General features: G+C 45.6%; 1 protein-coding gene across 6 annotated transcripts in view; it reads left to right on the top strand.

Moving 5' to 3' along the window:
- Positions 1-23611, top strand: part of LOC1281499 (hemicentin-1) — a 117984-nt gene that overhangs the window by 73122 nt on the left and 21251 nt on the right. For 3 of the 6 annotated variants that reach the window (XM_061643752.1, XM_061643753.1, XM_061643751.1), the window contains 7 exons: positions 8903-8938; positions 12335-12685; positions 12863-12973; positions 16329-16541; positions 16652-16821; positions 16896-17031; positions 20117-20253. In XM_061643752.1, coding sequence (XP_061499736.1) covers positions 8903-8938; positions 12335-12685; positions 12863-12973; positions 16329-16541; positions 16652-16821; positions 16896-17031; positions 20117-20253 — 1154 coding nt within the window. The remainder of the gene's footprint in view (positions 1-8902; positions 8939-12334; positions 12686-12862; positions 12974-16328; positions 16542-16651; positions 16822-16895; positions 17032-20116; positions 20254-23611) is intronic. The other 3 variants (XM_061643756.1, XM_061643755.1, XM_061643754.1) reach the window with 2 other exon arrangements.

Raw genomic sequence — 23611 nt, 5'->3', positions numbered from 1 at the left:
AGAAGGCGAAAAATGTATGCCAGCCTTGGCCAGGCCGTGAACGTGTCGACGGAGCAGTGCAGACGTAGCAGCAGCAGCAGCAGCAGCAGCATTGCCCATTGTGAGCCGCAAGATGGAATGAAATGCACAAGACAAAAAATAAGGCCATTTCCTTAACCACGAGCATGTCAGCACGGAATGCGATCACTCGAGGAGGAGTGGGAAGGGAGGGAGCGCAAAAAAGACAGAGCAGTTTTTCCGGACACCTTTGCATAGAAACGCTGCACGGTTCTATGGTATCCGCAAAGGGCGGTAAGCTAGTGCGGAAAGGCAGGCTACAAAAACGATCCTAGCGCCAGATGAAAGATGAAGCGGAGATACACTTGCACGCCGTCGTGCAAGCAGGCGTCTGTGAAGAATGAATGGAAGTATGAATGCATTTGCTTAAAAAAGTCACGTCGTCTCGTCCACGATTGCTACGTTTTTTGCCCCCACCGGGGAGTGAGAAAGCATAAAGAAAATAGCAAATTCAGCCAACCCAGCAACAGGAAGTAGCGTCACACCGGAAGTAGCAGCAGCAGCAGCAGCAGGAGCAACAAAAAATGGGAATGAGTTCCGAGTTTCATTTATTTATTTTTTATTTCTTCTGGAAGCTTTCCTTCCACGCATACGCCTCTCCTCACCGATGGAAAGCCTCCATAGCACAGGGTCGTCAGTGTGCTGCATTCGTTCTACCATTTCTTTTCCGGGCTCACTGTTCACTGTAGAATACACCGCGGCAGGAGCCACGGTGCCGGCAGCACGGCAAACGATGCTCCGAACGGAACTGAGTTGCTTAATTTTGCGCCAGCTTCAGATTCCTGGAGGACGCAAGAGCGTTTTACAACACAGTTGGATCTGCCGTCCCTGTTGCCGCTGCTGCTGCTGGTGTATGGAACCTTATGTATGTGTGCCGGGCGGCAAGTGCACGTGATTTGTGTCGAAGCAACTCTGCGGGCAGTGTGAAGTGAAAAGTTGGAATAATTAGCATAGTGGGTGCTTCTAAGTAGCTCAGCGAAATGAGAAATAGGTTAATTTTTATTAGACACCTAGAACGTACGGGATGGGCTGCTTTCAATTTGAATTTTTACGAAGCGGTGAAGCGTTCCTGACGCTTCCCGGGAGCTCTTGTAATTTACATAGTAATTTTTTGGTAATTGTCTTTTAATTAATAATTCAAGAGTGGTAAAGAGTGGGTGTGCATGTTTGTAAGACGGTGCACTAGTACTAGTGGGATATCAAAGCCGCTAGAGTTTAAAACATTTTAAGATCTAAGGTAATAGAGGAATAGTGTGCACTCAACGTTCTAATAAAATGAATATTACCTTATTTTCGGGAAAAAGGGAAACCATCAATGCTCTCTATAACAATAGTATTGCTCTGGATATTGAACTGGATAGCAAACGCCTCGATTTCATGAAAACATCGCAAACCATTTCCATAACCAGCTCCTTTAACTATTGAAGAAGAGCATTGCTGTGAAGACTGATAAATCTTTATCGATGTAAAACGTTCGTAAAACGTAAACGTAAACGTAAAACTTCTTAAATACAAAACCACAATCATTGATAACGTGTTTTCTTCATCGTGGCGCCTACTCTAAAATCTTCTCTAAGTCCTACGCAAACATTCGTAAGAAGTGCTTGATAATTGACAACCATAAGCCACCTGATCACACTGTGCGATGATTGGAACAACCCACTGTGTCTGGTTATTGTTTCAACTGTGCAACCCCAAAAGCGGCAGTAGCAAACGTCCTGCAGTTATTACTCTACCAACCATCCACGCTGGTGTTGAAGATGTTTCATCTAAAACAATATTCAAAACTCTTGTGCCCTCCTTGTTGGGCGACGAGCGTGTTTTTTTGGCCATCACTTTTATCAGCTCTCGACGGTTGGTTTTGGTGAGTTCGCTGTCCATCATGAGCTTAACGAGGGAAAGACCCACCACCAACCAAACCCATCGTTTCGTCGTTGTATCGCTCCCCAAAAATCGCGCCCTTTGAAATGTCGAGTTTTATGTGTACTTTTTTTGAATTCCCATTTCGTCTAGTACGGATTTTTCGTTTTCGAAACCGTCGACAGAGGAATCCAGCAGGGTAGGGCAGTGTAATTTTGGCTGACAGCTGCTGCCTGATTCGATTTCGCAAAGTTCGTTGAATATTGTGCCCTGGAAGCGGGAGATGGATCTTCTTGTTCTCCTCCGTTTACAGCACGATTGTCCAGCGCACTTAAACGACGGCCACCGGGCGGGGCAACAGACGGGGTGGGAAACGGCGCGAACCGTAAAGCGAACCGGGTGGACCTTCATCAAACAAAATTGACAAGTCATTTAAATTGGTATCACCGGTGTGGAAATGTTCTTGTCAAAAGTTGATGGAGTTTTAGGTGGAAAAGATCATTGCTGAACTTGGGAGAGGGCAGGGAGCTATGAATTTTGATGCACATCCACCTTAGGCTGTAGCGCCTGGCAGGGATCGTGCTTAGCGGATAAAGTGAGGCAAATAAATTCATAATCTTATCGGCACGTCGAACTCCGGCGTAATAATTATAAATAGCTTCAAGAAAGCAGCTGTTTTCACGACGGACCTTTCTTCAATCAACTGACGAAGCTATTTTGTGTAGCACAAAAAGAGCCGTCTTAGATAAATTATTATACTTTTTTCAGCTTCAGTAAACTAAAACAAATTGCATTTGTTATGAAAAATTATTTAAAATTAAATAACGAGCAAAGAACATGGTTCCAGGGAAAACGCGACATTTCCTTCTTCAAACCCGTCTACACCGTTGCGTTAGCAGGAACTTCTTGCCCAACATTCTAATTTTAGTTCGGAAAAACGCATTCCGTTTTCTTCTTAGTGTCGACACCGCAACAAAAAACTCAGATTCATTAGGGTGATCTACACGCTAAAAGGTTGAAATGTGTCTCTCTTTCATTCCGCTTACTCGAACGGTTGGGAGCTCTAAATGTGGTATGGCGCATCAGTAGAGCAGTGCCAAGGGCAAGCGTGCCACGCGCATATACAAGCAATCTGATTTGAGCTGAACAAATAAATATCCAAATCGCTTTGCTTTTCGATGTACGGTAATAGGAGGAAAAAAATCTGATTTGGTATTTGGAAGGTATTTGGACTTTTAATCAGTTCCCTATATTCAGGACTTATGAAATCTTTTATCAAGTTTATGTTGTGTAAATTAACACTAATCATCACATTTCGTATTAAATAAATCTATTAAAATATCATACAAGAACACAATCTGATTGATAGACTCTTGACTAGCATAGATCAACAATGTATATTTGCTCATTTCCGTCTGCTCAGCATCGCAATGAATTATTATGCCTCAATAGCTCGATAGCTACTCAACGCAGAGCAACAGCCGCACATCTGCCGGGCAGATTCTAAACAACTGTTTGTGTTATGCATAAACATTCCCCATTCACCTCCCAAAACCGTTGCGCTACAATAAAAGTCACATAGTGATCATCAATACTTGATCGTTACGGCAGATTGATGAAGCGTTTTATCGGTTTGTTTCAATAACAGATTCAGTAAACATCCGATCGTGTTGTTATTTTTTGCTTCCATTCCAAGAACATTGCCTTTTTATCGTTTGATGGTAGTCATACACACACAAACACACTCATAGGCAAACGTTCATCTGTGATGAGAGAGGTCCATCACAAGTCCCACCATGCCGGGTTTATCCGTTTGCCCTGCTCAACTCTGAAAGCTAGCAAATCCTATTTGCCAATGAGAGCGCAGATTGGAAGGAAAAATTAATCTCAGTCCCTTTCATCAATCAGATAATCGTTCCTCTCAATTAATATTTGTTTTGCGGGTGTATTTACAACAACAGCTCGCGAATACTCCAGGGCCCTTAGGGTTTTCTTTTATTCCCTTTCTATCTTATTTATTTCTGGGAAATAAAAATAGAAATAACACCGCCAAACTCATGAGCTAATACGTTGGTAGATCAGGAAGTGAAGAAGCATACCGTTGGGATGGACCACAAGAACCTGCGTACAAGTGGTCAAGAGAAAAGTCAAAGATCCATCCACTCAAACTCTAGCTGTTCCGTTTTTCCGTTACGAGCCGCGAACGAGAAGTTTGCCGAACTCGAGTAACTTGTTTACGCTACCGAGGGCAAATGTTTCCTTTTTCCGCCAATGATTTCATACTGTGCAGCCGAAGTGGGTGAGAAAAATTTATTGCTCTTGGGAAAAAAACAACGTAGAAAACAACCTACTTCATTCTCCCGATTCTCCAGAACGGTCAGTTTGGAAAATCATGAACTGAAAAAGGATGCTCGTAGGACCGCCACTGCTTCCGCTTCCATTCCATTCTATTTCCCGTGAGGTCGTGGAGGCAACATGTGTAAGAAAAAACGGTACAGAGCACCTCCGGAAAAGTTGTTTATTTCACATTCTACGATTTTTATCGATAACTTAATTTAACTTCTCTGATTGAATTCATCACGGAGTGGCAGGAAGAAGAAGCAGTGAGAGCGGGCGCAAAAACTACCGGTAAAATTCGGCATTAAGTTCGGATTTGGTCCGGCTCTGAGGAAAACAGCTGAGGATACATGCGGGCCGCAAATGTCGGTCCCAAAACGGAGGCCCCCGTGAATAGGGAGATGAAAAATAACTATCCGTTCGCCGAAAAAATGCTCCACTGTTGAAAATAAGCTGACTTCACACAAGCCAAATGCCAGCTGGGCCAGCAGTCAGAGTCGAGAATCAAAGTTGCTGCGCAGAGTTCCAAACTCAATTTCTCAACCACTGAACGGCGCTCGTGAACGGGAACGCAGGGGACCGAGCACACCGCGACGTCGGACAAGCACCAGCACCACTGCCATCACCCATCTGAAAAGAAATGTCCCTTTAACTTTCTCCCAGCAAATCGGTGGCAGAGAGAGGAAAAAAAGAGAAGTAGTTTTGGCGTGTTTTTTGGTGCCCCTGCTGGACCTTGCTGGCCTGTGACTCTCCACTTTTATTTCCACAGCGAAACAAGTTGTTTTGTGTATAAGCCGGATGCATCGACACACACTCAGGCACATGGCTCAATAGCAAATCCCGGGCAAGCGGAAATAAATAAATCAATTTACTTCGAACGCAGCGAAATGGGAAACTTTTTGAGCAGTGTGCGCTAGAACAGCTAGCGGAAAAGGGAAATTTTGTTGTGTTTGTGTGTACTTTCCGTTCCGTTCACTTGTTGGTTGCTTTGAGCGCGACAGTTGAGAACCATGCTGAGAAATGCGTGCTCATTTCGCTGGGAATGTGAATTTGATTCAAGCTTTTGATGAGCTTTTTCCGTACACGTGCTGGCTTGGAAACCCTAGAGAATGGAAGAATAATTGCATTGGGGAAGTATGCATGGGATGGGCAAATTGAAGCCTTTTATCATTTTGTAATATTCGCTTCCTAAATTAATTCGATAAGTTACTCGGAAGTATATGTTAAATTGGATCATCAATTCTAAAATTTAATTGAATGAATGTGTTTGCTGGTAAATGTATACAAAATGGACATGCAGACGACCCAATAACAAAAATGAGAACCAGAATCAGAAAATCAAATTTGTTCAGCTATTTACCTTTCACATCTGAAATTTTAATCACATCATGATGGCAACATCTACGACCTGGACTAGAAGCTGTGGCTCTGTCATCAATTTTCCCTTTGAAGTTAAACATCCTACTAAGATCCAAGTAAAGATTTTTGTTGATTGCTTCAAGAAAGCAGTTCAATCCGGGCCAAGAGACATTCATTCATCCAAGCTCATTGTATGGAGTTACTTTTTCCGTAATAGTCACTACAAAGAAAGGTGTTTACCAACAATAAAACGCTCTGGTTTTGTGCTGCTGCACCAGACAAAACAGGCCAACGACACCTACATTCAAAGAAAATCCCCTTGGAGTGTTAAAAGTGAACTATCGAACTGTACAACATCAAACGATAGATTATGGTTGTAATGCGTCGAACAAACGAGCAAGCCTTGTTGGATACAGCAAGAATGTCATTTCTTTTGCCAGCTTCTGGAGAGTGTGTAGTCATGATGTGTAGACATGATTGCTGTTGCCGAGAGATCCAAACAACAATGGAGCAAGATGCGACCCATTTTCCCTTTACCCATCTCCTCGTTGCGCTATTTGTGCAACGTAATGCAGGTGTTGATGTACTAAGCCGTGTTGATGCAGTGTGGTTTTGCCGGAGATAAATCCTTCCATGCTGGTGCAGAAAAGCAGAAGGCAAATCTTGTTGTCAGCGCTGGTTCGTGGTAATACTTAATGAAAATGCAGATGAGTTTCCAACCCCACAGGAGCCAGCAGTTTTTATTGTTCGTTTTTGTAATCTGCATTCTTACTCGACACAGACCGTCTCTGTTGTAGCTGGCAGAACGGGCCGTTCTTCCAGGCGTCGTTAAAGTTATGAAATCTATAACCGTTACGGGAAACGAGGCAATGACAATTACTAAGCTGTGCTGCCTGTTGTTAGCATAATTGTTCAGTAAATAAAATCCACTCCGGGGAAAGCTCAATCGATACGCCATCTCGGTGTTCGTTTTGCCACTACAGGAACCATCATGGATCTCGACAACGGGCCAGTGCTCTTGGAAAATATGAAACAAAAATAAAAACTGCCTCATGAAGCGGAGGATTCTGTCGTGCGAGGGATTAAATTCACCAGACGTGCAGCTAGCAACGGACCGCCAGCTCATGCTGATGCTTAATGTCAATAACAAATCAGCATAACCTCAAAATCGGTACCTCAAAAGAATGCTTGCACAAACCAGACGCCGGGATTAAGGTCGTTTACTTACGTCGGGATGGTCGGAAGGTGCGAGCCTCGCTCGGTCTGTTTAGTTAGCGACAGTGCCTTCCAGTTTGGCGTACCGAACAGATGGGGCAAAAGTTTGTTGACCGTGAAGGACTTTGCGTTTGTCATTTGCTTTTGGGGGCTTCGTTTTGGAGGTCAGAGTGCAATTTATATCCTCTTGTTGGTAGAGCTGGTTGTTGACAAAGAGATATCGCAAGTATGAACACAAATATTTGCTTCGTCTGCTTTGTGTGTTTTTAAAAATATCACTACACTGCTGAGGAAATTGATCTTTTTCGACGATTTCATAGCATGCATGACAACATCCTCGGAGGAGTGCTAACTAATGTAAGCCTTATTAATCTAACTCTTATATCCAGCAAACGTTACACGATTTGTTCCGTTGCTGAGGCGGCAAGCTCTAACGTAATATCCCATTTCTCCGTCAATCAAGCAGTGTAAGCTAGCTGGGTTGGGAGTTTGTTGTGTCGCGCTGTAAGGTTGCACCACGGAACGAAATGAAAGTCATTCGACCATGTTCCCGCGTCTCGTTCCTGTCGATCTTTCTCGCCTTTATTAACCACATAAATATGTCTCGCATGCACCAAATGGACGGGACGCAACCGGGTTGTGTTCATTTTCCACCGTACCACTTATGAGACAGCATGAGCCATATGCGGCGAGTCACTGTGCAGGTTCTGTGTGCGAAACGGGCGAGAAAACGGGCGGAGAGCACGTTCGTTATGGAAATCCATTCTACCCGACCCAGTTGACAGTACGTTTCCGGTCCCGACAGAGTGTCAAATGATGCTACATGTGTTCGTTTGTTCGTTCGTTCGCTCGTTCGTCGGTCCGCTCCTGGTTCCTTCTTTTTCTACTCTCGACTCGAAGTCCACAATCTACCGCGTGCCTGGTAGGGTGCTATTTTAGATTAAATTTTGCGCACAGCAGTTTGTCTGTGTGAATTATTGTGTTTTTTTGTGTCTCTTTTGGGTCTCTCTTGTATTAACCAGTAGCAGATGTAGTCTTCATTGAAGCGATGATATACTACTAGCAGTCTAGTCATGGAAGTGTATAGTATTTTAAATAATGATTGTGGGAGCTGTTGACAGCTTAATAAACTTTGATTGCATTAGACGGTGCTATTAGTTCAAAATTATTTTCTAATGCGATTTTCCTTTCCTTTCTTTCCAGGTACGTCTAAACCGACCGTGAATTTGAACTGACTTAATCGTGAGACCACAAAATAACACAGCATAAGGCAGAACTTAACAAAACACGCACAACCATTACACTAACATCACGCTACACTTGGCTACCACTGAATTAGCTCATACTGAAACATCATTAAGTGCAATAGCTTTCGTTTTCTCCTAATTGTAATGCTAAGTTTGCTTCCCTACTAATTCATCTTTCTTTGCAATTGCGATGGCAACCAAACTTTTGTGCTGGGTTCTTTACATTTAGCAACAAAAAAATGGATTCCAATAAGGCGCAGCACAAACATGTGTTTTCTGTGTGCAATTCTTCAGCTGTCCGGTCTTTGTGTCCCGCTGGGCCCTGGTACGACCGTTCCGTCAAAATACTGATTCCACGAATTTGGGATATTTATGATTTCGAACCAGCAGCGTCGTCTGTTTGCAAATCGCGCACGGTGCAGGAATCGTCACGGCCAGTGATGGCACGCACAAAAACTTTTCTGTTTTGCGGCAATGAAAATTCCGAAAATTTGGGTGGCCTCCTTGTCCCCTGGCAAACAATTATTTATTTCTCGATCCCGTAGCTGGAAATGCTGTACAAAGGGAGGGCAACGTGTTCTCAGAAATTAAAACATAATGCACACTTTAATGTGAGGTTTTGTTCAAATTTCATTTGAAGCTAGCGTTCCGTTTCAATCTAATCATAAATTTAAGAACTTCGCGTAAACATCTCTTCATTTACATTCGTTCACTCACACCCAACGATACGATTCATCACACGAGCATTACACCATATGTGAACACAAATCATGCTAATCCTTCTATTATGAGCCAATTCGTTCAAACGTAACCGTTTTCAATTGCAGGAAAGTTTACACCTACAACCGCAACAGTCGACACCAGTACGTACGATTTGAGTAGTAATCCGTAGAATGATGCCGCATATCCCTATGCTCGTTAATTTACTGTTCATAATCTCTTTCCTACTTGTCGTTGCATTTATCAAATTTGTTGGATTTAGTTATTATATTCATTCTTTTTTTGGAATGGATACAGTATAGATAGTTAGTAATGAATGTTTATGAATTGAGAACATTTTTACCAACATACCTGCAAACAACTTTAGTATACAAATACCATTCATTTCTTGTTATGTTTGTCTGTATGCAAAAAATAACTTGTTATTCAACCCTTTTCGCTTCTACTCTCAAACAATTAGTTGGTAGGTTCTATGTTAATGTTAAGCTACAAACGGTTCTACGTTTATGTTAATCTACAAACGTTATCATACATATACAAGTCATTCATAGTTGAGTGCCATCAAATATCTTGAAAATGCATCATTCAGTTTCACTTCTTACACAGCAAGCTACCAATTTCCAAAGTGTCCTCCATCATAATTAACAGTTTGCTCTAGCGTGCACACACGTGTATAGTCTGCAAACCAGTCACATCCTGTTTTTTTGCAAACCGAATACCCTGATCCTTCCGTGAAGTTGATCATCCGTTTCCGGCTCGTGCACTGGAAGCACGGGATAAACCCGTTTTCCACACCAGCTGCGCACCTAAGCCAGTAGACAAACATCCGTCCAGCTTTTTTGATCGTCTTACACAAAACAAGGCGTACACGTGTGTGTGCAGACGCTGTGGAAAATGGGATTCCCCGTATGGGATTCGTTATGTGGAACCAGGCACCAGTACAAGGTACGCCTGGCATCCCCTGCCCTGCTCTGCTGTAGTGAAAAAAAAAAAACGATCTCGTTGTTCCGTTCAACCAACCCCGAAAGAGTGACGCTCGTGTGTTGCTGCCCCACATAATCTTCTAATCCTTTTTTAACATTCAACAAAAATAAGTCCCCACAATATGTTGTTACTGCTGTGATTTTATGCCTGTTTTCTCCGTGTGCCAGCATCGCCACTTGTGCTTAGTATTTCTGTGTCGGGATTCTATTTTTTGCCCATTTGGTGCGCTATTTACTCAACCCACGGGTCTGGTGTACTTTCATTTCGTGTATGGCACTTTGGAGACGGGTTTTCATCAGTTTAACTCCCTGTTCAGAGCGTCGTCGTCCAGGCGTTGATGCTTCGGGGCTCTCGAGTCAAGCGTGCACCGCCTAAGGCTTCCTAGTGTACTGCACTTGGGCTTTCCGTTTTGTGTTTTTTGTGTTTATGTACTTATGGCAAGCGACGTATGAACCATGTTTTGCCTTGTTCATCGCCAATTTTACACTCGGCTGACGGGTGGCTGGTTGCAATTTACACACCTGTACGGTCAGCTCTAGGTAGGCACGAAGTCGAAGCAGCTCTCCCTGGTGGTAGAGATGGTGGGCTGAGAAATGTACGACCAATGGATGCTCGCAGCCCCATGGTTTTGGTAGGATTTATTTTTTACGACTCTTTCGGGATAATGAGCAAAGTACTTTCTCGTCCGGTGGTCGCCCCTATAGGCGGTTACACATAGTCTGGCGCAAAGCAGAAACAAAAGTGAAAGCAAAAAAACCTTCAACACACTACTCCCCGAAATAGCAGGTGTAGAAGAGAGATTAAAAATTAATGAACCGGACTTACTGGGATACCGCAGCGCCACAGTTTCCTGGGTACACCAGCAAGGAAGCTTCTTCCCCGGCGATAGTAGGGGCACGCGTGGGCATATCGACACACCAATCGGAATGTAGTGCGTTTTCTTGTTTTCGCTGGCAAGGAAACCTTCTGTAGTAGCAAGACTACTCTCTACAACTACCACTAAATATGCACACAGGTGTGGCAAGGGAGGAAGACACCGTTGGTTTAGTTTTGATACGATAATGTGTGGCCACAAAGCCTGATCCGGTGAGGGAGCCTTAGCGGCCACCCGCAACAGCGAGCCATCACACATGGGGGCGTAACTACGTTTGCAATTATTTGCATTATTTAGTGGTTTTCGGCTCGGTAAGCTACGACGGCAGAAAATTGCATTGGAGATGGCAGTGGGTGGCGATGGTCTTCCCAAGCCCTCCCTCCCCCCCAGAAGATGGCTTACGTACTCAGCTTCCCAGGCTAATGCACATTTGCTACGGATTACAGCACAACAATTACAGCCCGGCAGACAAACGGTATGTGTGGTTGTGTACGTGGTGCTATTTAGATGGGCAGCTAGCTGGCTGACAGGCATACGATTAATAATTAACGCTAGAAGAGATAGCGCTTGCAGGGATTACTTGCAGCGTGGCTGCCGAGCTCGATGGCCTCGATAATTCTGCGTATAATATTTATTAGTGTTTAAATGCAATCTACATCACAGCTGATGGTGGAAAGGTGGATGGATGCCTTAAGTTAATACGGGGCAAAAGTTGTGTAATACGCTACTGGAGCTTTGTGCCTTTCAGCTGCAGAATGCGCGTATCAAGCTAAGTACTGCATACTGGTTTTAATCAAACCAGTTTACCAATCGGTTTTGCTGAGCACAGCTTTTACTGTTGCGGAACTCAAAACGCAATGATGAACAATTTTTGAGAAGAGCATTTGTATGATTCTAGTGAAGGAGGTTGAAAAATAACCCGTTTTCCAGCAAAATATTATTATTTTTTTTTATTAAATAACCATTGCGTTCAGCATGATAGTTCATTTAGGTACAGGAAGGGAATATTATTAAAATCCTCTCTCAAAATTCTGTGAAATGATGCTACTGCATCTCATAACGTGTCGACATGATGCTGTATCATGTTGCATAGAGTGGGAGAAACCAGGTCAACCGTCTTAGAACATGTCAGTAAGACTGGATGGATCTATTTTTATTTAACTGATGGCTTAATCCTGAGCTGAGGACCATGGTCGAAACTCACCATAGACAGACCATAGAGAAGACACAAGCGTCATTGCTTAACTTGACATCCAGAAATGAACGACTCAAACGAGCGAAGGATTTTCATTAAGACTAGTCTCTCCTAAGGTCCCCTAAGACTTATGAAGATTCGATGAAATTCTTTTGCTTTCTGAGAAAACATAGCAAACGATTATGTTCAATCATAGTACTGTTTATGTGAAAAATAGCACGTAGAAAATAAGCGAATGAAGCAGTTAAATCTTTTATTCAAGATGCATTAGCATAAAGTTTCATGTAACTCCTGTCGGTAGATTTCTTCATCGTTTATCCCTTAAATGTTTCACCTTCGATTCATAAATCACTGCATGCTATAGCTAGTTTAATAACGTTACGCTTCACGGTTAAATATATTTCCCTAGTTCCTTAGCCGCAACTTTATTTTTACACCCTGTCTTATCGCTCAATTTGTCCCTCTCCTTCCCATCGCTACACACAGTTCCAGCGCGCATTGTATGGGCGGCGATCGATCACGATGCGGAGCTACCGTGCGACATTACGGCACCGTCGTCACAGGACGGCGTCAAGCTGGTGCTGTGGTTTAAAGATTCCACCGGAATTCCGCTCTACAGCTTGGATTCGCGCAGCGGCGTACCGATATCGGCCGCCCAGCATTCCACCATCGCGAACGACCTCGGCCAGCGGTTGTTCTTTTCGGTCGGGGCGACACCGAAGGAGGCCCGGTTGCAGATACGCAACATCAAAACGTCCGACGGTGGCGTCTACCGGTGCCGGGTGGACTACTTCAACTCGCCCACGCGCAACTACCGAGTCAATTTGACGCTGGCTGGTAAGTGATTCGGCAGGTAGTTTCCTGTTGAGTTTTCTGTTGGGATTTCTACAGGGCAGGGAAAATGAATTCATAAAAAAGCAAAACATTCGCACCATAGATCATCAATAAAAAGATGGAAGAATTAATACTACAAATGGGTATCTTCGTCGGTTGATCTGTTTCTTTTGCTTACAGTGCCACCAGAAGAACCGAGAATATTCGACGCACAGGGCAAGGAAATCTCAACCGTCGCTGGACCCTTTCGTGAGGGACACGAGCTTTTCCTGTCCTGTCAGGTCTCCGGAGGTGAGTAATCGGGGAAATTCCGTGTTTTACCTACGAGCTAACAAAATTCTGTTTAACGAGCTGCTGTACAGGGCATGTTTTTAATCTTCCCCAAAAAATGAAGTACACTAACTCAACAGCATGTATTTCGAGCCTCTCATGGAAGTAAAATCCGTTTTCTCCTGAAATCATCACATCATCGAACTGCTCTGTACACGTGCACACAGATGCTAACGTTTGATTCTGGCAGAATAATCTGAGCATATGTCAATATTAGATCATTGTAAGAAATGTCGTAGAAGTCAATCCAAGCACATGCCGGCTCCGTGACTGTGAAACACATCGTGAAATGAATAGCATGCGCAAATCCGTTTCATCGTTTCCAGTGCGCTGTAAATGTGTGTTTTCCAACTGCCCCCAACTGCTGCTTATTTTACGTGTGCAGCTAAAGCTTGTAGCATGTTCGGGCGGCTTGTTTTTATGCTTTCGAGCGGATTCACTAGGGACGGAAAAAGATTGCATTTAACTGCAACGAGCTCAATGTGTCGATAGGGCGTATCCTGTGCTGCTGCTTGATACCACTGCAATCCGTTTCAACAACAACAAGCCCCGGGGCTGAACGGAGTCAGATGTCCTGTGTACACATCACGAAATCCGAGCTCCACTCGATCGCATGCCGAACGTACAGTGGCAGCTTATGGTACTTTTGCTGCATCTGTCAGACTATCTGAAGATAGAAGTGGACGTTCTGGGACAGGAAAGAAATCCTTCAGCCCGTGCAGGCATAGCAGCACCAACATTTCGACACGCCAGACGATAGCTGACTTCGTCGATTGCTCCCAATACTGTTGCCTCTGCAATCCTCTGTTTGCCTTACCTTTACAGAACTGTTTTTTTTTTGTGTTTGTTCGCGTTTTACGTCAACCCTACTAACACTGTCGTTCCACCGAAACTTGCCAGCTGAAAATTGCTTCACCAATAACCGACAATCCTTGCCCCCGCTTGCCAAACTGCCTACCCCTCCATGATGGAAAAACGGGAAAGGCAAAATAAAATAAAAATAAATAAATTTTCTCGACAAGGGCGAAGTTCAGGCGGTTGCTCGGGGACACCTATCTAGCTCGATGATGGTGATGATGTTGATAACAGCGAGCAGTGGAACCGGTAATGCCTGCAAGCTCGTAAAAAGTCACCGTAAACATAACCCTACAAGGGCACTCGTGTCGGTACAGCCACGCCAAGGGCGCCTCGGTCTACGGTTTCGAATGTAAATTGTTTGCATTCGAATTTAGGGCATAGGTTGGCGCGGCAAATCCTTCCGTTTTACGACACGGGCACGGTACAGCACGTTCCCTTTTAGGCGGGAAGTGGGTGGGCTTTTCTTTACCGTGGTCTGTTTGTGCACGGGCGCAGAAGATCTGATGTCAATCGATCAGCGAAAGTAACCGCTGGAGGGAGGGGAATGAGGCAAGATAAGATAGTCAGCGTTTGATTATTCAATTCATACGGTTCCATTTTTAGGACGGATTTACTGTTTGTTATCATAATGCAATCCGTATTGAAAGGTGGTGTATCGGGAGCTGATTGCAAAATTGACTCACGGATTGCCTTGAATTGAATCGTGCCTTCAGCTTACATGTTCGGTTGTATAGAAAAGATTTGCTTATATATGAACCTTAGTGGACCGAGAATGAGTTACAGCAGTCGTGTAGAAGAGAAAATGAAAATGTTGAGTTTAAAATTTATTATAATCTAAGCTCGCTTTTGCAGCCGCTCAACAAAAAATAGTTTGGCTTTGAGCTGTATTTAAAGCGTGTGATTTTAAACTGTGTAAATTAGGAACAGCTACTTGTATTTTCAACAACCACAAAATCATTGTTATTTTATGCATTACCAAACTCATACCATTCAGCCAAAAGCTACACCCTGAGCTGTTGGAAACCCCACTTAAAAATGTTTCCAATGAAACGCATTGCCCTTGAACATTTGCCAGCACATCGTCAGAAATACGCCCCACAACACAAGAGCACTCCATGAAAAGTTGTTCATTCACGTAACCACTTTCCAGTTTTCCATTTAGCTCAAACATTTGATAGACCATTCACTTTCGGTGCTCGTACGTACTTGCTTTTTTTTGTCTCGCTGTGTCATGCCAGCTCTAGGCCCTAACTTCTTCGGCCTTGTCTCGTGGGCCACAAGGAAAATAAATGATTGCAGCGCAAAGGATGTTACTCTAAAATGGTTGTCAGCTTTCCACTGCTTGCGAGGAAAGGATGCGACATAAAAGCAGCCGTGATCGCCACGAACGAGTAGGGTTATGGGCATAAGCGGCCTACTGATGTCGCAGAGCCTGTCGATGTTGCCGTCGTCCTCGTCACTCCGTCCACAACACAACGTGAACCACTAAATTCTGTTCGTTGGCTTACAGATTCCATCCAAACGCAAGGGTCACATGTTCCCAGCATGGCACACCACGCGGCGGTCTTTCACGCGTTCCAAGGGCGCGCTGCTCGGATCGGCTGCTAGGAAGTTGATAAACTGGATACACGAACTTATTTCCCTAAGTTTTTCTCATCATTGGCGGAGGTTTTTATTAACCGTCCTCACTATCTCCTCACCCGCGCTTCCATGCCGTAAATAGGTTTATTATTTATTTAGATGTACATGTGAAGTGTACAAGTGTGAAGCGAAGCCAAGTGCTGTGTTTTGATGGAATGGAAACAGGGGCAAGCAGCGCAAATGTTCCGTTGTTCCGGGCACTACGTTCCCGTTAGCCGTAGAGAAGCCACGTATGCGAGCGAGAGAACGCAACATTCGGCGGATGTATGTGCGAAAAAACACTTTATATTCATGGTCGAAAAGTGGCACGAAATGTCTGTTCATGGGGCGGCAGGACGATTTTCCAGTCCGTGGAGAGTTTGTGTGCGTTGCGGAACGGGAAAGAAAGAACCAACGAAAAACTAAATCAAATAAATGTAACGGGTGAGCGTGAAGCGTTCGCTGCAAGCTTTAAAGCTTACAAACAAGTTTGAACGAGTGTGATTGTGAGCTTGTGATTATGGAAAAAAGCAACATAATCCTCTGATAGTAAGAGGTTTAAAAGTGAGCATTAGCCAAAAAGGTAGCTTTAAACAAAACAGGAACATCCCGCTTGGAGTGATTTTAAATCATTCGCACAGCCCTGTAAAGCTCTGCCGCCTCGTGCCCCGAACAATAAATAAAACATAAGCTTTTCCGTGCTTTGCCTAATTTCGATGAGCGTTCTGCTCCGCACGGCAAACGTCTTCGCTGGTTGACATCGCGCTGAAATGGTTGGAATCAAACAATTTAAATAAATAATGCCGCTTATTTCTGCACATCCTCCCGCCCGTTCTAGGCCGGCCGCCGCCGAGGGTGACGTGGTGGCGCGATGGGGTAGAAATTTCCAGCACCAGTCATCCATCCGCCGTGGAAGGAACGTCCGCCATGGTTAATCAACTATTCATCAGCACCGTCACGAGGGACTTTTTCGGCTCGAAGCTGCAGTGCCGCGCGGCCGGTTCGAAGCAAGTGCCGGCCGTCTCGAAGGAAGTTGCCATCCAAGTACACCGTAAGTAAACGATGTCCCCCACCACTGCCACTGGGCGAATCGATAGGCAAATGCGACCGACCGTTCCGTACTTACTCCTTCTCTCCCTCCCGCTCTGCTCTCTGGAACAGTGAAACCACTGCGGGTGAAAATCATTTCCCCGAACGAGCTGCTGACGGCGGGCCGTCCGGTTCCAATTAGATGCGAAGCGTGGGGATCGTTCCCGGCGGCGAAGATCGTCTGGCTGCTCGACGGTGAGCCGCTGCGCAGTGCCGACATTACCGTGCATACCGACAGCAATGTAAGTCTCGACCTGGTTCGACCTCTCCAGCGCAATGGCCGCCGACACACTAACTAACAGGTTTCACTTTGCAGGACGCGAACTTAACCTCCAGCATACTGACCCTGCGGGTGACGGCGGAGAACGATGGCGCTGAGCTGACCTGCCGGGCGTCGAATCCGTGGTTTTCCGGCGGTTCGATCGAGGACAAGCGCATCATAAGTGTTGCATGTAAGTAGTGACAGCGCCGCTGCCCCCGTACGTTAGGTATAAATTACGGCAAATGCCGAGTGGACGTGCGAGCGCTTTAACACGCGAGGTGATGAAATCTTTAACGACTTCCGTAAATACCGCGCGACGTGCCGGTCGCCATGGCCTCGGATATTTATGCGATGTAGTATGGAAGATGAAATGGTGCGTTCTACCAGCTCGTTATCACTGCAGCGGGGAAGAAGAAGTTTCCGCGTTGGTTCCCCCCAAAAATGGGACCCGACTTCTCGGCGGTTCTGCCCGTGCCCGGTGCCAACTAATCATTCAAAGCGTAAGGCATAAGGCCTCTCTCGCTCTCTCGGCCAGGATCTCGACCGGATGCTGGCAGTACATGTGCTGCACATGCGGCACTGTGTGCACATGCGGTAGCGGCCGAGAGTGCGGATGAAAAATAGTACACGACACAATTTATCACTCACCGAGCTCCTGGGCAAACGGGGGCACATCAAGCGGAACGGAACTTGCTCTCCTTCTCCTCACGTCTCGTAGATGACGATCCTGGCCGGAAATGTTCCGAAAACTAGTACGGCGGAAACCTGCCGGCGGTTGGAGGTAACTTACGACCGGCCATTATTGCAAACCCTCAGCAAACCGAAGAAACGGGCCTTCCCCTTCGACACGCAGCGTCCGGAAAAGTGAATAGAGCAAGCAGCAGGATGATAGCGCATCGGTGCCCTCCCGAAAGTCCGCCTAATGTTGGCGCACTGCTGACGATTGCCGCACACACACACACACTGCAAAAGCTAATGGTTTTTGTGCTTCGACCTTCTTGCGGTTGCACATTGATTTATGGAATGGCATCCGTGTGTTTGTGTGTTAGTGTATGTGGATGAGTTTGTGTGAGAGTTTGTATTTGCCTTTTGCTGTCCCGGCGAATGGAGTCTGATGAGCTTTAATCATGTCATGAATATCGAACGCGAAAGTGCATAACATTTCATCGCACCTCCACTGCGCTAGTGCAAATACCCAATCTACACTCACTTCAACCCGTTTTGCCACTCCCGCCTTCCCTACCTTTGCACGTGGGACATGAATAAAATAATTACTGTTCGATTTTATTGAATTTTCCGTAATTAAAAGCATTTAAGCCTAAACTGGAATTAATGAAATTTATTTCCTCCCCGCGGTACAGGCGGCATCCTCTCCTGCTCTCTTACTGTATTCTCCAATTATCAGTTCTGCACTGCAGTGTGTGTGTGTGTGTGTGTGTGTGTGTTGTCCAATTACATTTGGATGCAGTTTATTTTGCCTCTCCTGGCGCCACTCAAAAGCTGGACATGCTGGCTGTCCACAGCTTACTACCATTATTTTAGCCGAATTCCATTACGTGTTCTGAAATGGACTGCGGCTCCCAAGCCCATCGTCCCACACTCACACACACACGCACACACTGTCCCACACGGCATGCTTATCATCATTATCGGCAATAACACGATCTCCAGCTGTGCTTTAACCCGCCTCCCTGCTTGGGGGACTTTCGCCCGTTGGCTTCGCCGCGCAGGACACCGAATCCCCGCTGGAGATAACCATCATCATTTAGCCCCGCGAGCGTCCACGCAACTCCCTGCGGTGTTCCCTTTCGGTGGTCGCACGCGTCAAGTGATGGACCGGCATATCAATATTTTACGCGACGCTGTTTTCTATTTTCGGCGCATACGTATTCGTCCATAAAATGCTTAGCACCGCTTGAAATAGTTAATTATTTTCGCTACCGCTTGTCCGGAAGCGCTTCCCCTTGCTTCCGGACCGGAACGTGCTGGCACGTTTTTGTGTAAGCGGTTTTCCTCTCACCCCCCCCCCCTTCCCCCTTGCCGGGGAACGCTGGGACGGGAATTTGGGCAACGGTGCTTTCCGGCTAATACGTGGTCCATCGTGGCCATTGGTTGGAGTGTGGATTTTGTGAGGGCCGTTTTATCAGACATAAAGCGGGATCATCTGGAACAGGAAGGCAAGATTGATGTGTTTGCCACAAGCATGTACGGCCAAATGTGTGTGTGTGTGTGTGTGTGTTTGAACATGTGTGATGGCTTTTATTACAAGAGGGAAGCTGTTATTGCTACACAATTCTAGCGACGCTGTTGTTCCGGCCAATAAATTAGCTTCATCGTTCGTCGTATTGAATTTAATTTATTTTAATTATTTTTAGGCTTAATTTTATGTTCATTCAACTTATCAATTTTCGTTTTAATTCGGTTGCTCAAAATACTCAGTTAATTGAGTTTAAGGCAAATGATGTTTTAAGGTCCTTTTCGCATAGTTATGTATTCAGGCACGCTGGACCTTAGAAGACTGATGGGATTTACTGTTTATACTTTACCAGATAGTCAGTTCTTGTTACAAGAAAAACTGATCCACCTTTGGTTTTGTAGCAGTCAGGATATCTGCAATTAGACCACCCGTTTGCTATAAACTCATACTTTTACCCTGCTGTTTTAAACCACGCCGTTAGCATGTACTTCCCTCAGACGAAGTGTGTAATATCGAACCATCAATCGTGTCACCGAACAGGGCAAAGGCTATCAAACTAAAATTATTTCCTCGTTCACACAGACACACACTCAAACAGACCCCAAAAAACGTCCTTTCGCGCATGTTGCTGTCCAACAGTGGTAATGGCATTTAATTGAAGTTGAAAAGCTCTACTTTTCCGTTCCAAAAGTTCACACGTCGTACGCAATCAAACACTAACACACACACATACATGCGTCCTTGAATCATCTCACGAATGCGGGGCGTGTGCAATGGAACGATAAATTCAATTTTATAGTTTCCTTAATGGTCCTGAGTGCGTCTGAGCCGGCACAGTGGAAAACCGATTTCGCGCAGCTAAAACCCCGGCTGCTCGGCCAGCCTTCATTCACAAACCCAACGAGCTAACGTTCTGCACTGCCGCCACAGTCTGTGCGCGTTCGCGGCTGAAAACCCCATTGTACGAATTAAAATTAACTTTTCAACTGCATTGTTGCTATATGGAAACTCTTTTCTTTTTTTCTTCTTTTTGCTCTCCTTCCTTTTATTCCACACCCACAAACGCACGCTTCTGCAGACGAGCCGGTCGTATCGGTGCATCTGTCCAACGAGGACCCGAGCCGGGTGATAACGCGCGCCGAGGGTGAAAATGTTACGCTAAAATGCCGAGCGGATGCGAGACCACCGGTCACTTCCTTTTCCTGGTACAAAAACGTAAGTATTATTGCATTTCCTCCATTTCTCATCGCACACTCAGCGCACCGATAGCGCGGTTTAGTTTTCTAGCCCGGAGCTTTCGTGTGCTAGATAAAACCCGCAACCCGGCCATCCCGATCGGTAGCGGTCGGGGTCAGCGGTCGGTGAGGGGGGGGCTAAAAGCATCCTACCGTGGACGGGCGGTGCGCTCAATTAGCTACGAGCGGTGCAAAAGGCCACCGGCACAATCTCCCGGAAAATATGATGCTCTCGCTGGGAAATCAAGCACCTTCATTAGGTCGAGCTGACCGCACCGAACACGGAAGCGAAAGCCACAGAAGTGTCGTTCCGTCTGATGGCGAACCAGTGGAGCGAATGGCTGTACCGTGTGCCCGCACTTGGGTGGCGACAAAATGGAGAGTCGCTGACGAGATTGCCCGGTGACACACTCACTGGTGGATGTTGCCAGCGTCCCAGTGTCTTGGGGGAAACGTTGATGAGCCGCCCACCTAAAGCCGCCAGCTCTGCGTCAGCGACGGGAGCGGCATGAGCCGGAAAGAGTCTTTAATGCGACCGCCGAGAGTTGGACTACCGGGCAGGCTGACCGGGCTGTGGGCTTTCCGGCACGTAATTAAATCATTAATCCCTTATTTCAAACAAATTAATCTTATTACCTACCCTCAATCCTTCAGATATAATTAGTTTTACTATCGCCCACACACACACACCGAGGTACGGGGAGAGCGTGTAGGCCACCGAGTGAGCGCTGGTAGTAAGGGTTTGCCGTTGCATGGCCATTCGGTGAGCCGTTCAATCGCCTTATCTTTCAATCGATGCGCTACCGTACATGTATTTTATTCTGTTGCACTCGCCCGATAGGTAAATTCACCGTAACGCAGTGGACGCAGTAGCAGCAGAAGCAGAAGTGGTTAAAATGCTATCGATGGTAGCAGGTTGCCGACGATAATCGACCCCACGGTGTATTGCAAGGTGTACAAATCCAATTAAAGAGATACCGAGTCATAATTCAATTTGTTTAAACAGTGCTTACAAACCGTTCAGGACACGAATGGTGCACTTGAATGGTGCAATGCAGTGCCAAGGGAAAATTGAATCTCTTTATTCCTCCCCACCCCGCTATCACCGGGATCGGAAAGAATTTGGCACGGCACAATCGTGGGACTGTCGCTGTAGCAGCGTACAAAAGCCTTTAGAATTTCGAACTTTATGTGACATATCTTTCGTCCTGTTAAGGATACTCTTGTGCAGGAACAGATTCCAACAATAGGAAAGAATACGCTCCTCTTTAAGAACCGTACACATTGGCCGAAACAGCAACGACTGCGATGAATGATACTAGCCGGGCTTAGCTGGAAACCGATTTCTTCCCTCCCGGCTAGCACTCCAAGCTCCCGGTGAATGAGATCCTGGTGAAGCTCAATTTAATTATCACTAAGAATCCCACTTACTTCCATGCCTTTTCACGAGCGATGTGAGGATAAAGGTTTCAAGATGGACGTTACGGACAGGCACGGTTTCGGGTATTGACCTGCTTTTCGTTCCCACCTTTTCCCCGAGCACGTTCCATTCTGTGTCGCTTCTCGTCGAGCGATAACACTGAGGCAGGACATGCCGGTTTGCCTCGTCACATCGACCTACGTTTCAAGATTGACACAATGGTCCGTATGTGATTGGCTGCGTGAGTACGCCATGGTTCGGTTGAAATCTTCACCACAGTTTACAGAACGAAGAAGCGTAGTCATCTTCAACCAAGGATTTCGTTTTGAGGCATCGGTCGGGCAGCACAAAAAGTTTGCTCCTCAGCAGATGATAACCTGCTGCCCCTTTCGTTGACCCCGTTGCCACTGAAATATAGCTTACCGATTTTCGGACTCTTTGAATTGGCTCGCGTCACTGTTTGAACACCGGGAGGCGGAATGAGGCATTCCATCCTTTCCCAGATGGATGAAACGGATGTCACAGCAGGCCATCCATGAGCCGCAGGGTTGGTGATGGAGCTTTTCGAATCGATCGGCCCCGCTGGCGAGACCGTTGAATCGGTCTGGCATTCCTAGAAAGGCCTTGGATCCCATGATCGTGCGTCTGTCATCATGGGGAAAAAGGGCAGGAGAATTTGGGAGATCAAATAAATGGCAGACATTTCGATGGCAAGAAAGATAAAACTAATTAATTTCTTCGTCCGAAGCGAGCGAACCGACGGGATGTGTCTCGGCTGGTTCCCTACTACCAAGCGCCGTACCCAATGTCAAAGAGATCGTTATTAGCTGTTTGCTCGGATGTGATGGTGGTGAAGTGATGTAAAGTTTGCTTGTTTCCTTTCGAATTTGCTTTTGGTTCGGGGGCTGCGGGTCAAGTTAAGTTTACACGGAGAAAATACGAGGCTTTCACGGGAGACTGCTGTTCTAAGTTGCCAGTGTCATAGCGAAAGCCACACTAAGGTCGTTGAAGGTTTTCGGTTGAAAATGGGGCTAGAAAATTGCCTTCAATCTTTAATTGATTAAAGTTGGGTCTTACAGGCAAGACATATTTCAAAAATTGTAACATTTGGGTAGATGTGTTTCAACTTAAGTAAACTTCATTTGATTCGAACTTGTTGAAATGCTCTCGTCACATCAATCAGCATCAAACATGCGAAATTTTGAAACAGGAATATCCATCAACAAATTTCTATCTTCTATCAGAGGTTAGTTCAGTCTATGTGAGAATTTCCTACATCGATAAAGCATTTTGTTCGAGAAACTGTGCTGTAAATAAGACTAGCTTGTCTCAAACGAGGTAGATCTCCCTTTCCAACCACTGCTGGATTTGCAATGGGAAACATGTCTGCTTTTTTTTTTACATCGTAAAGGCTACAGGAAGTGCTTGATGAAACCGTTCTCGGAGCTTTTGATTGATGCATGGCAACATTGAGCGCCAAAAAAGAGCTGCAAGCAATACTAGCTGGGAAACAAACTCGATGTGCAGTAGGGAAAATCAGGGCAGCATACTGCCGAGTGTGTAACACACGAGCTTGACAGTTCAATTATAGCTCAATTTTTTACCTTTTACCTACCATACCGCCTCGTACCAAATACCGTAGCTACCCATTCCCGACCTAGGATACACCGGGTATACTCGCAGCGGTCTTACCTTGTACTCGCTTTCCACTGCCCCATGCAAGCAGTGTAATATCACATGGAAACACACTCCGCACCGGAAGCCCGCCGGGAAAGCAGGGAAGTGAGCATGCCAACGTATAAGCTTCCACCGTAACCTTATCGACGGATGGTACCATTTCTCATCACGTCGGCAACGACCTTCAAATAACATCGTCCTCCCGTTTGTCGGCGTTCCTCCGTACGAAGCTCCGGGTGCT

The sequence above is a fragment of the Anopheles gambiae genome, chromosome 2 (assembly GCF_943734735.2).
Source record: "Anopheles gambiae chromosome 2, idAnoGambNW_F1_1, whole genome shotgun sequence".
Classification (NCBI taxonomy): domain Eukaryota; kingdom Metazoa; phylum Arthropoda; class Insecta; order Diptera; family Culicidae; genus Anopheles; species Anopheles gambiae.
Note: the sequence above shows the minus strand (reverse complement) of the source record. Positions and strands in the feature narration are given on the sequence as shown.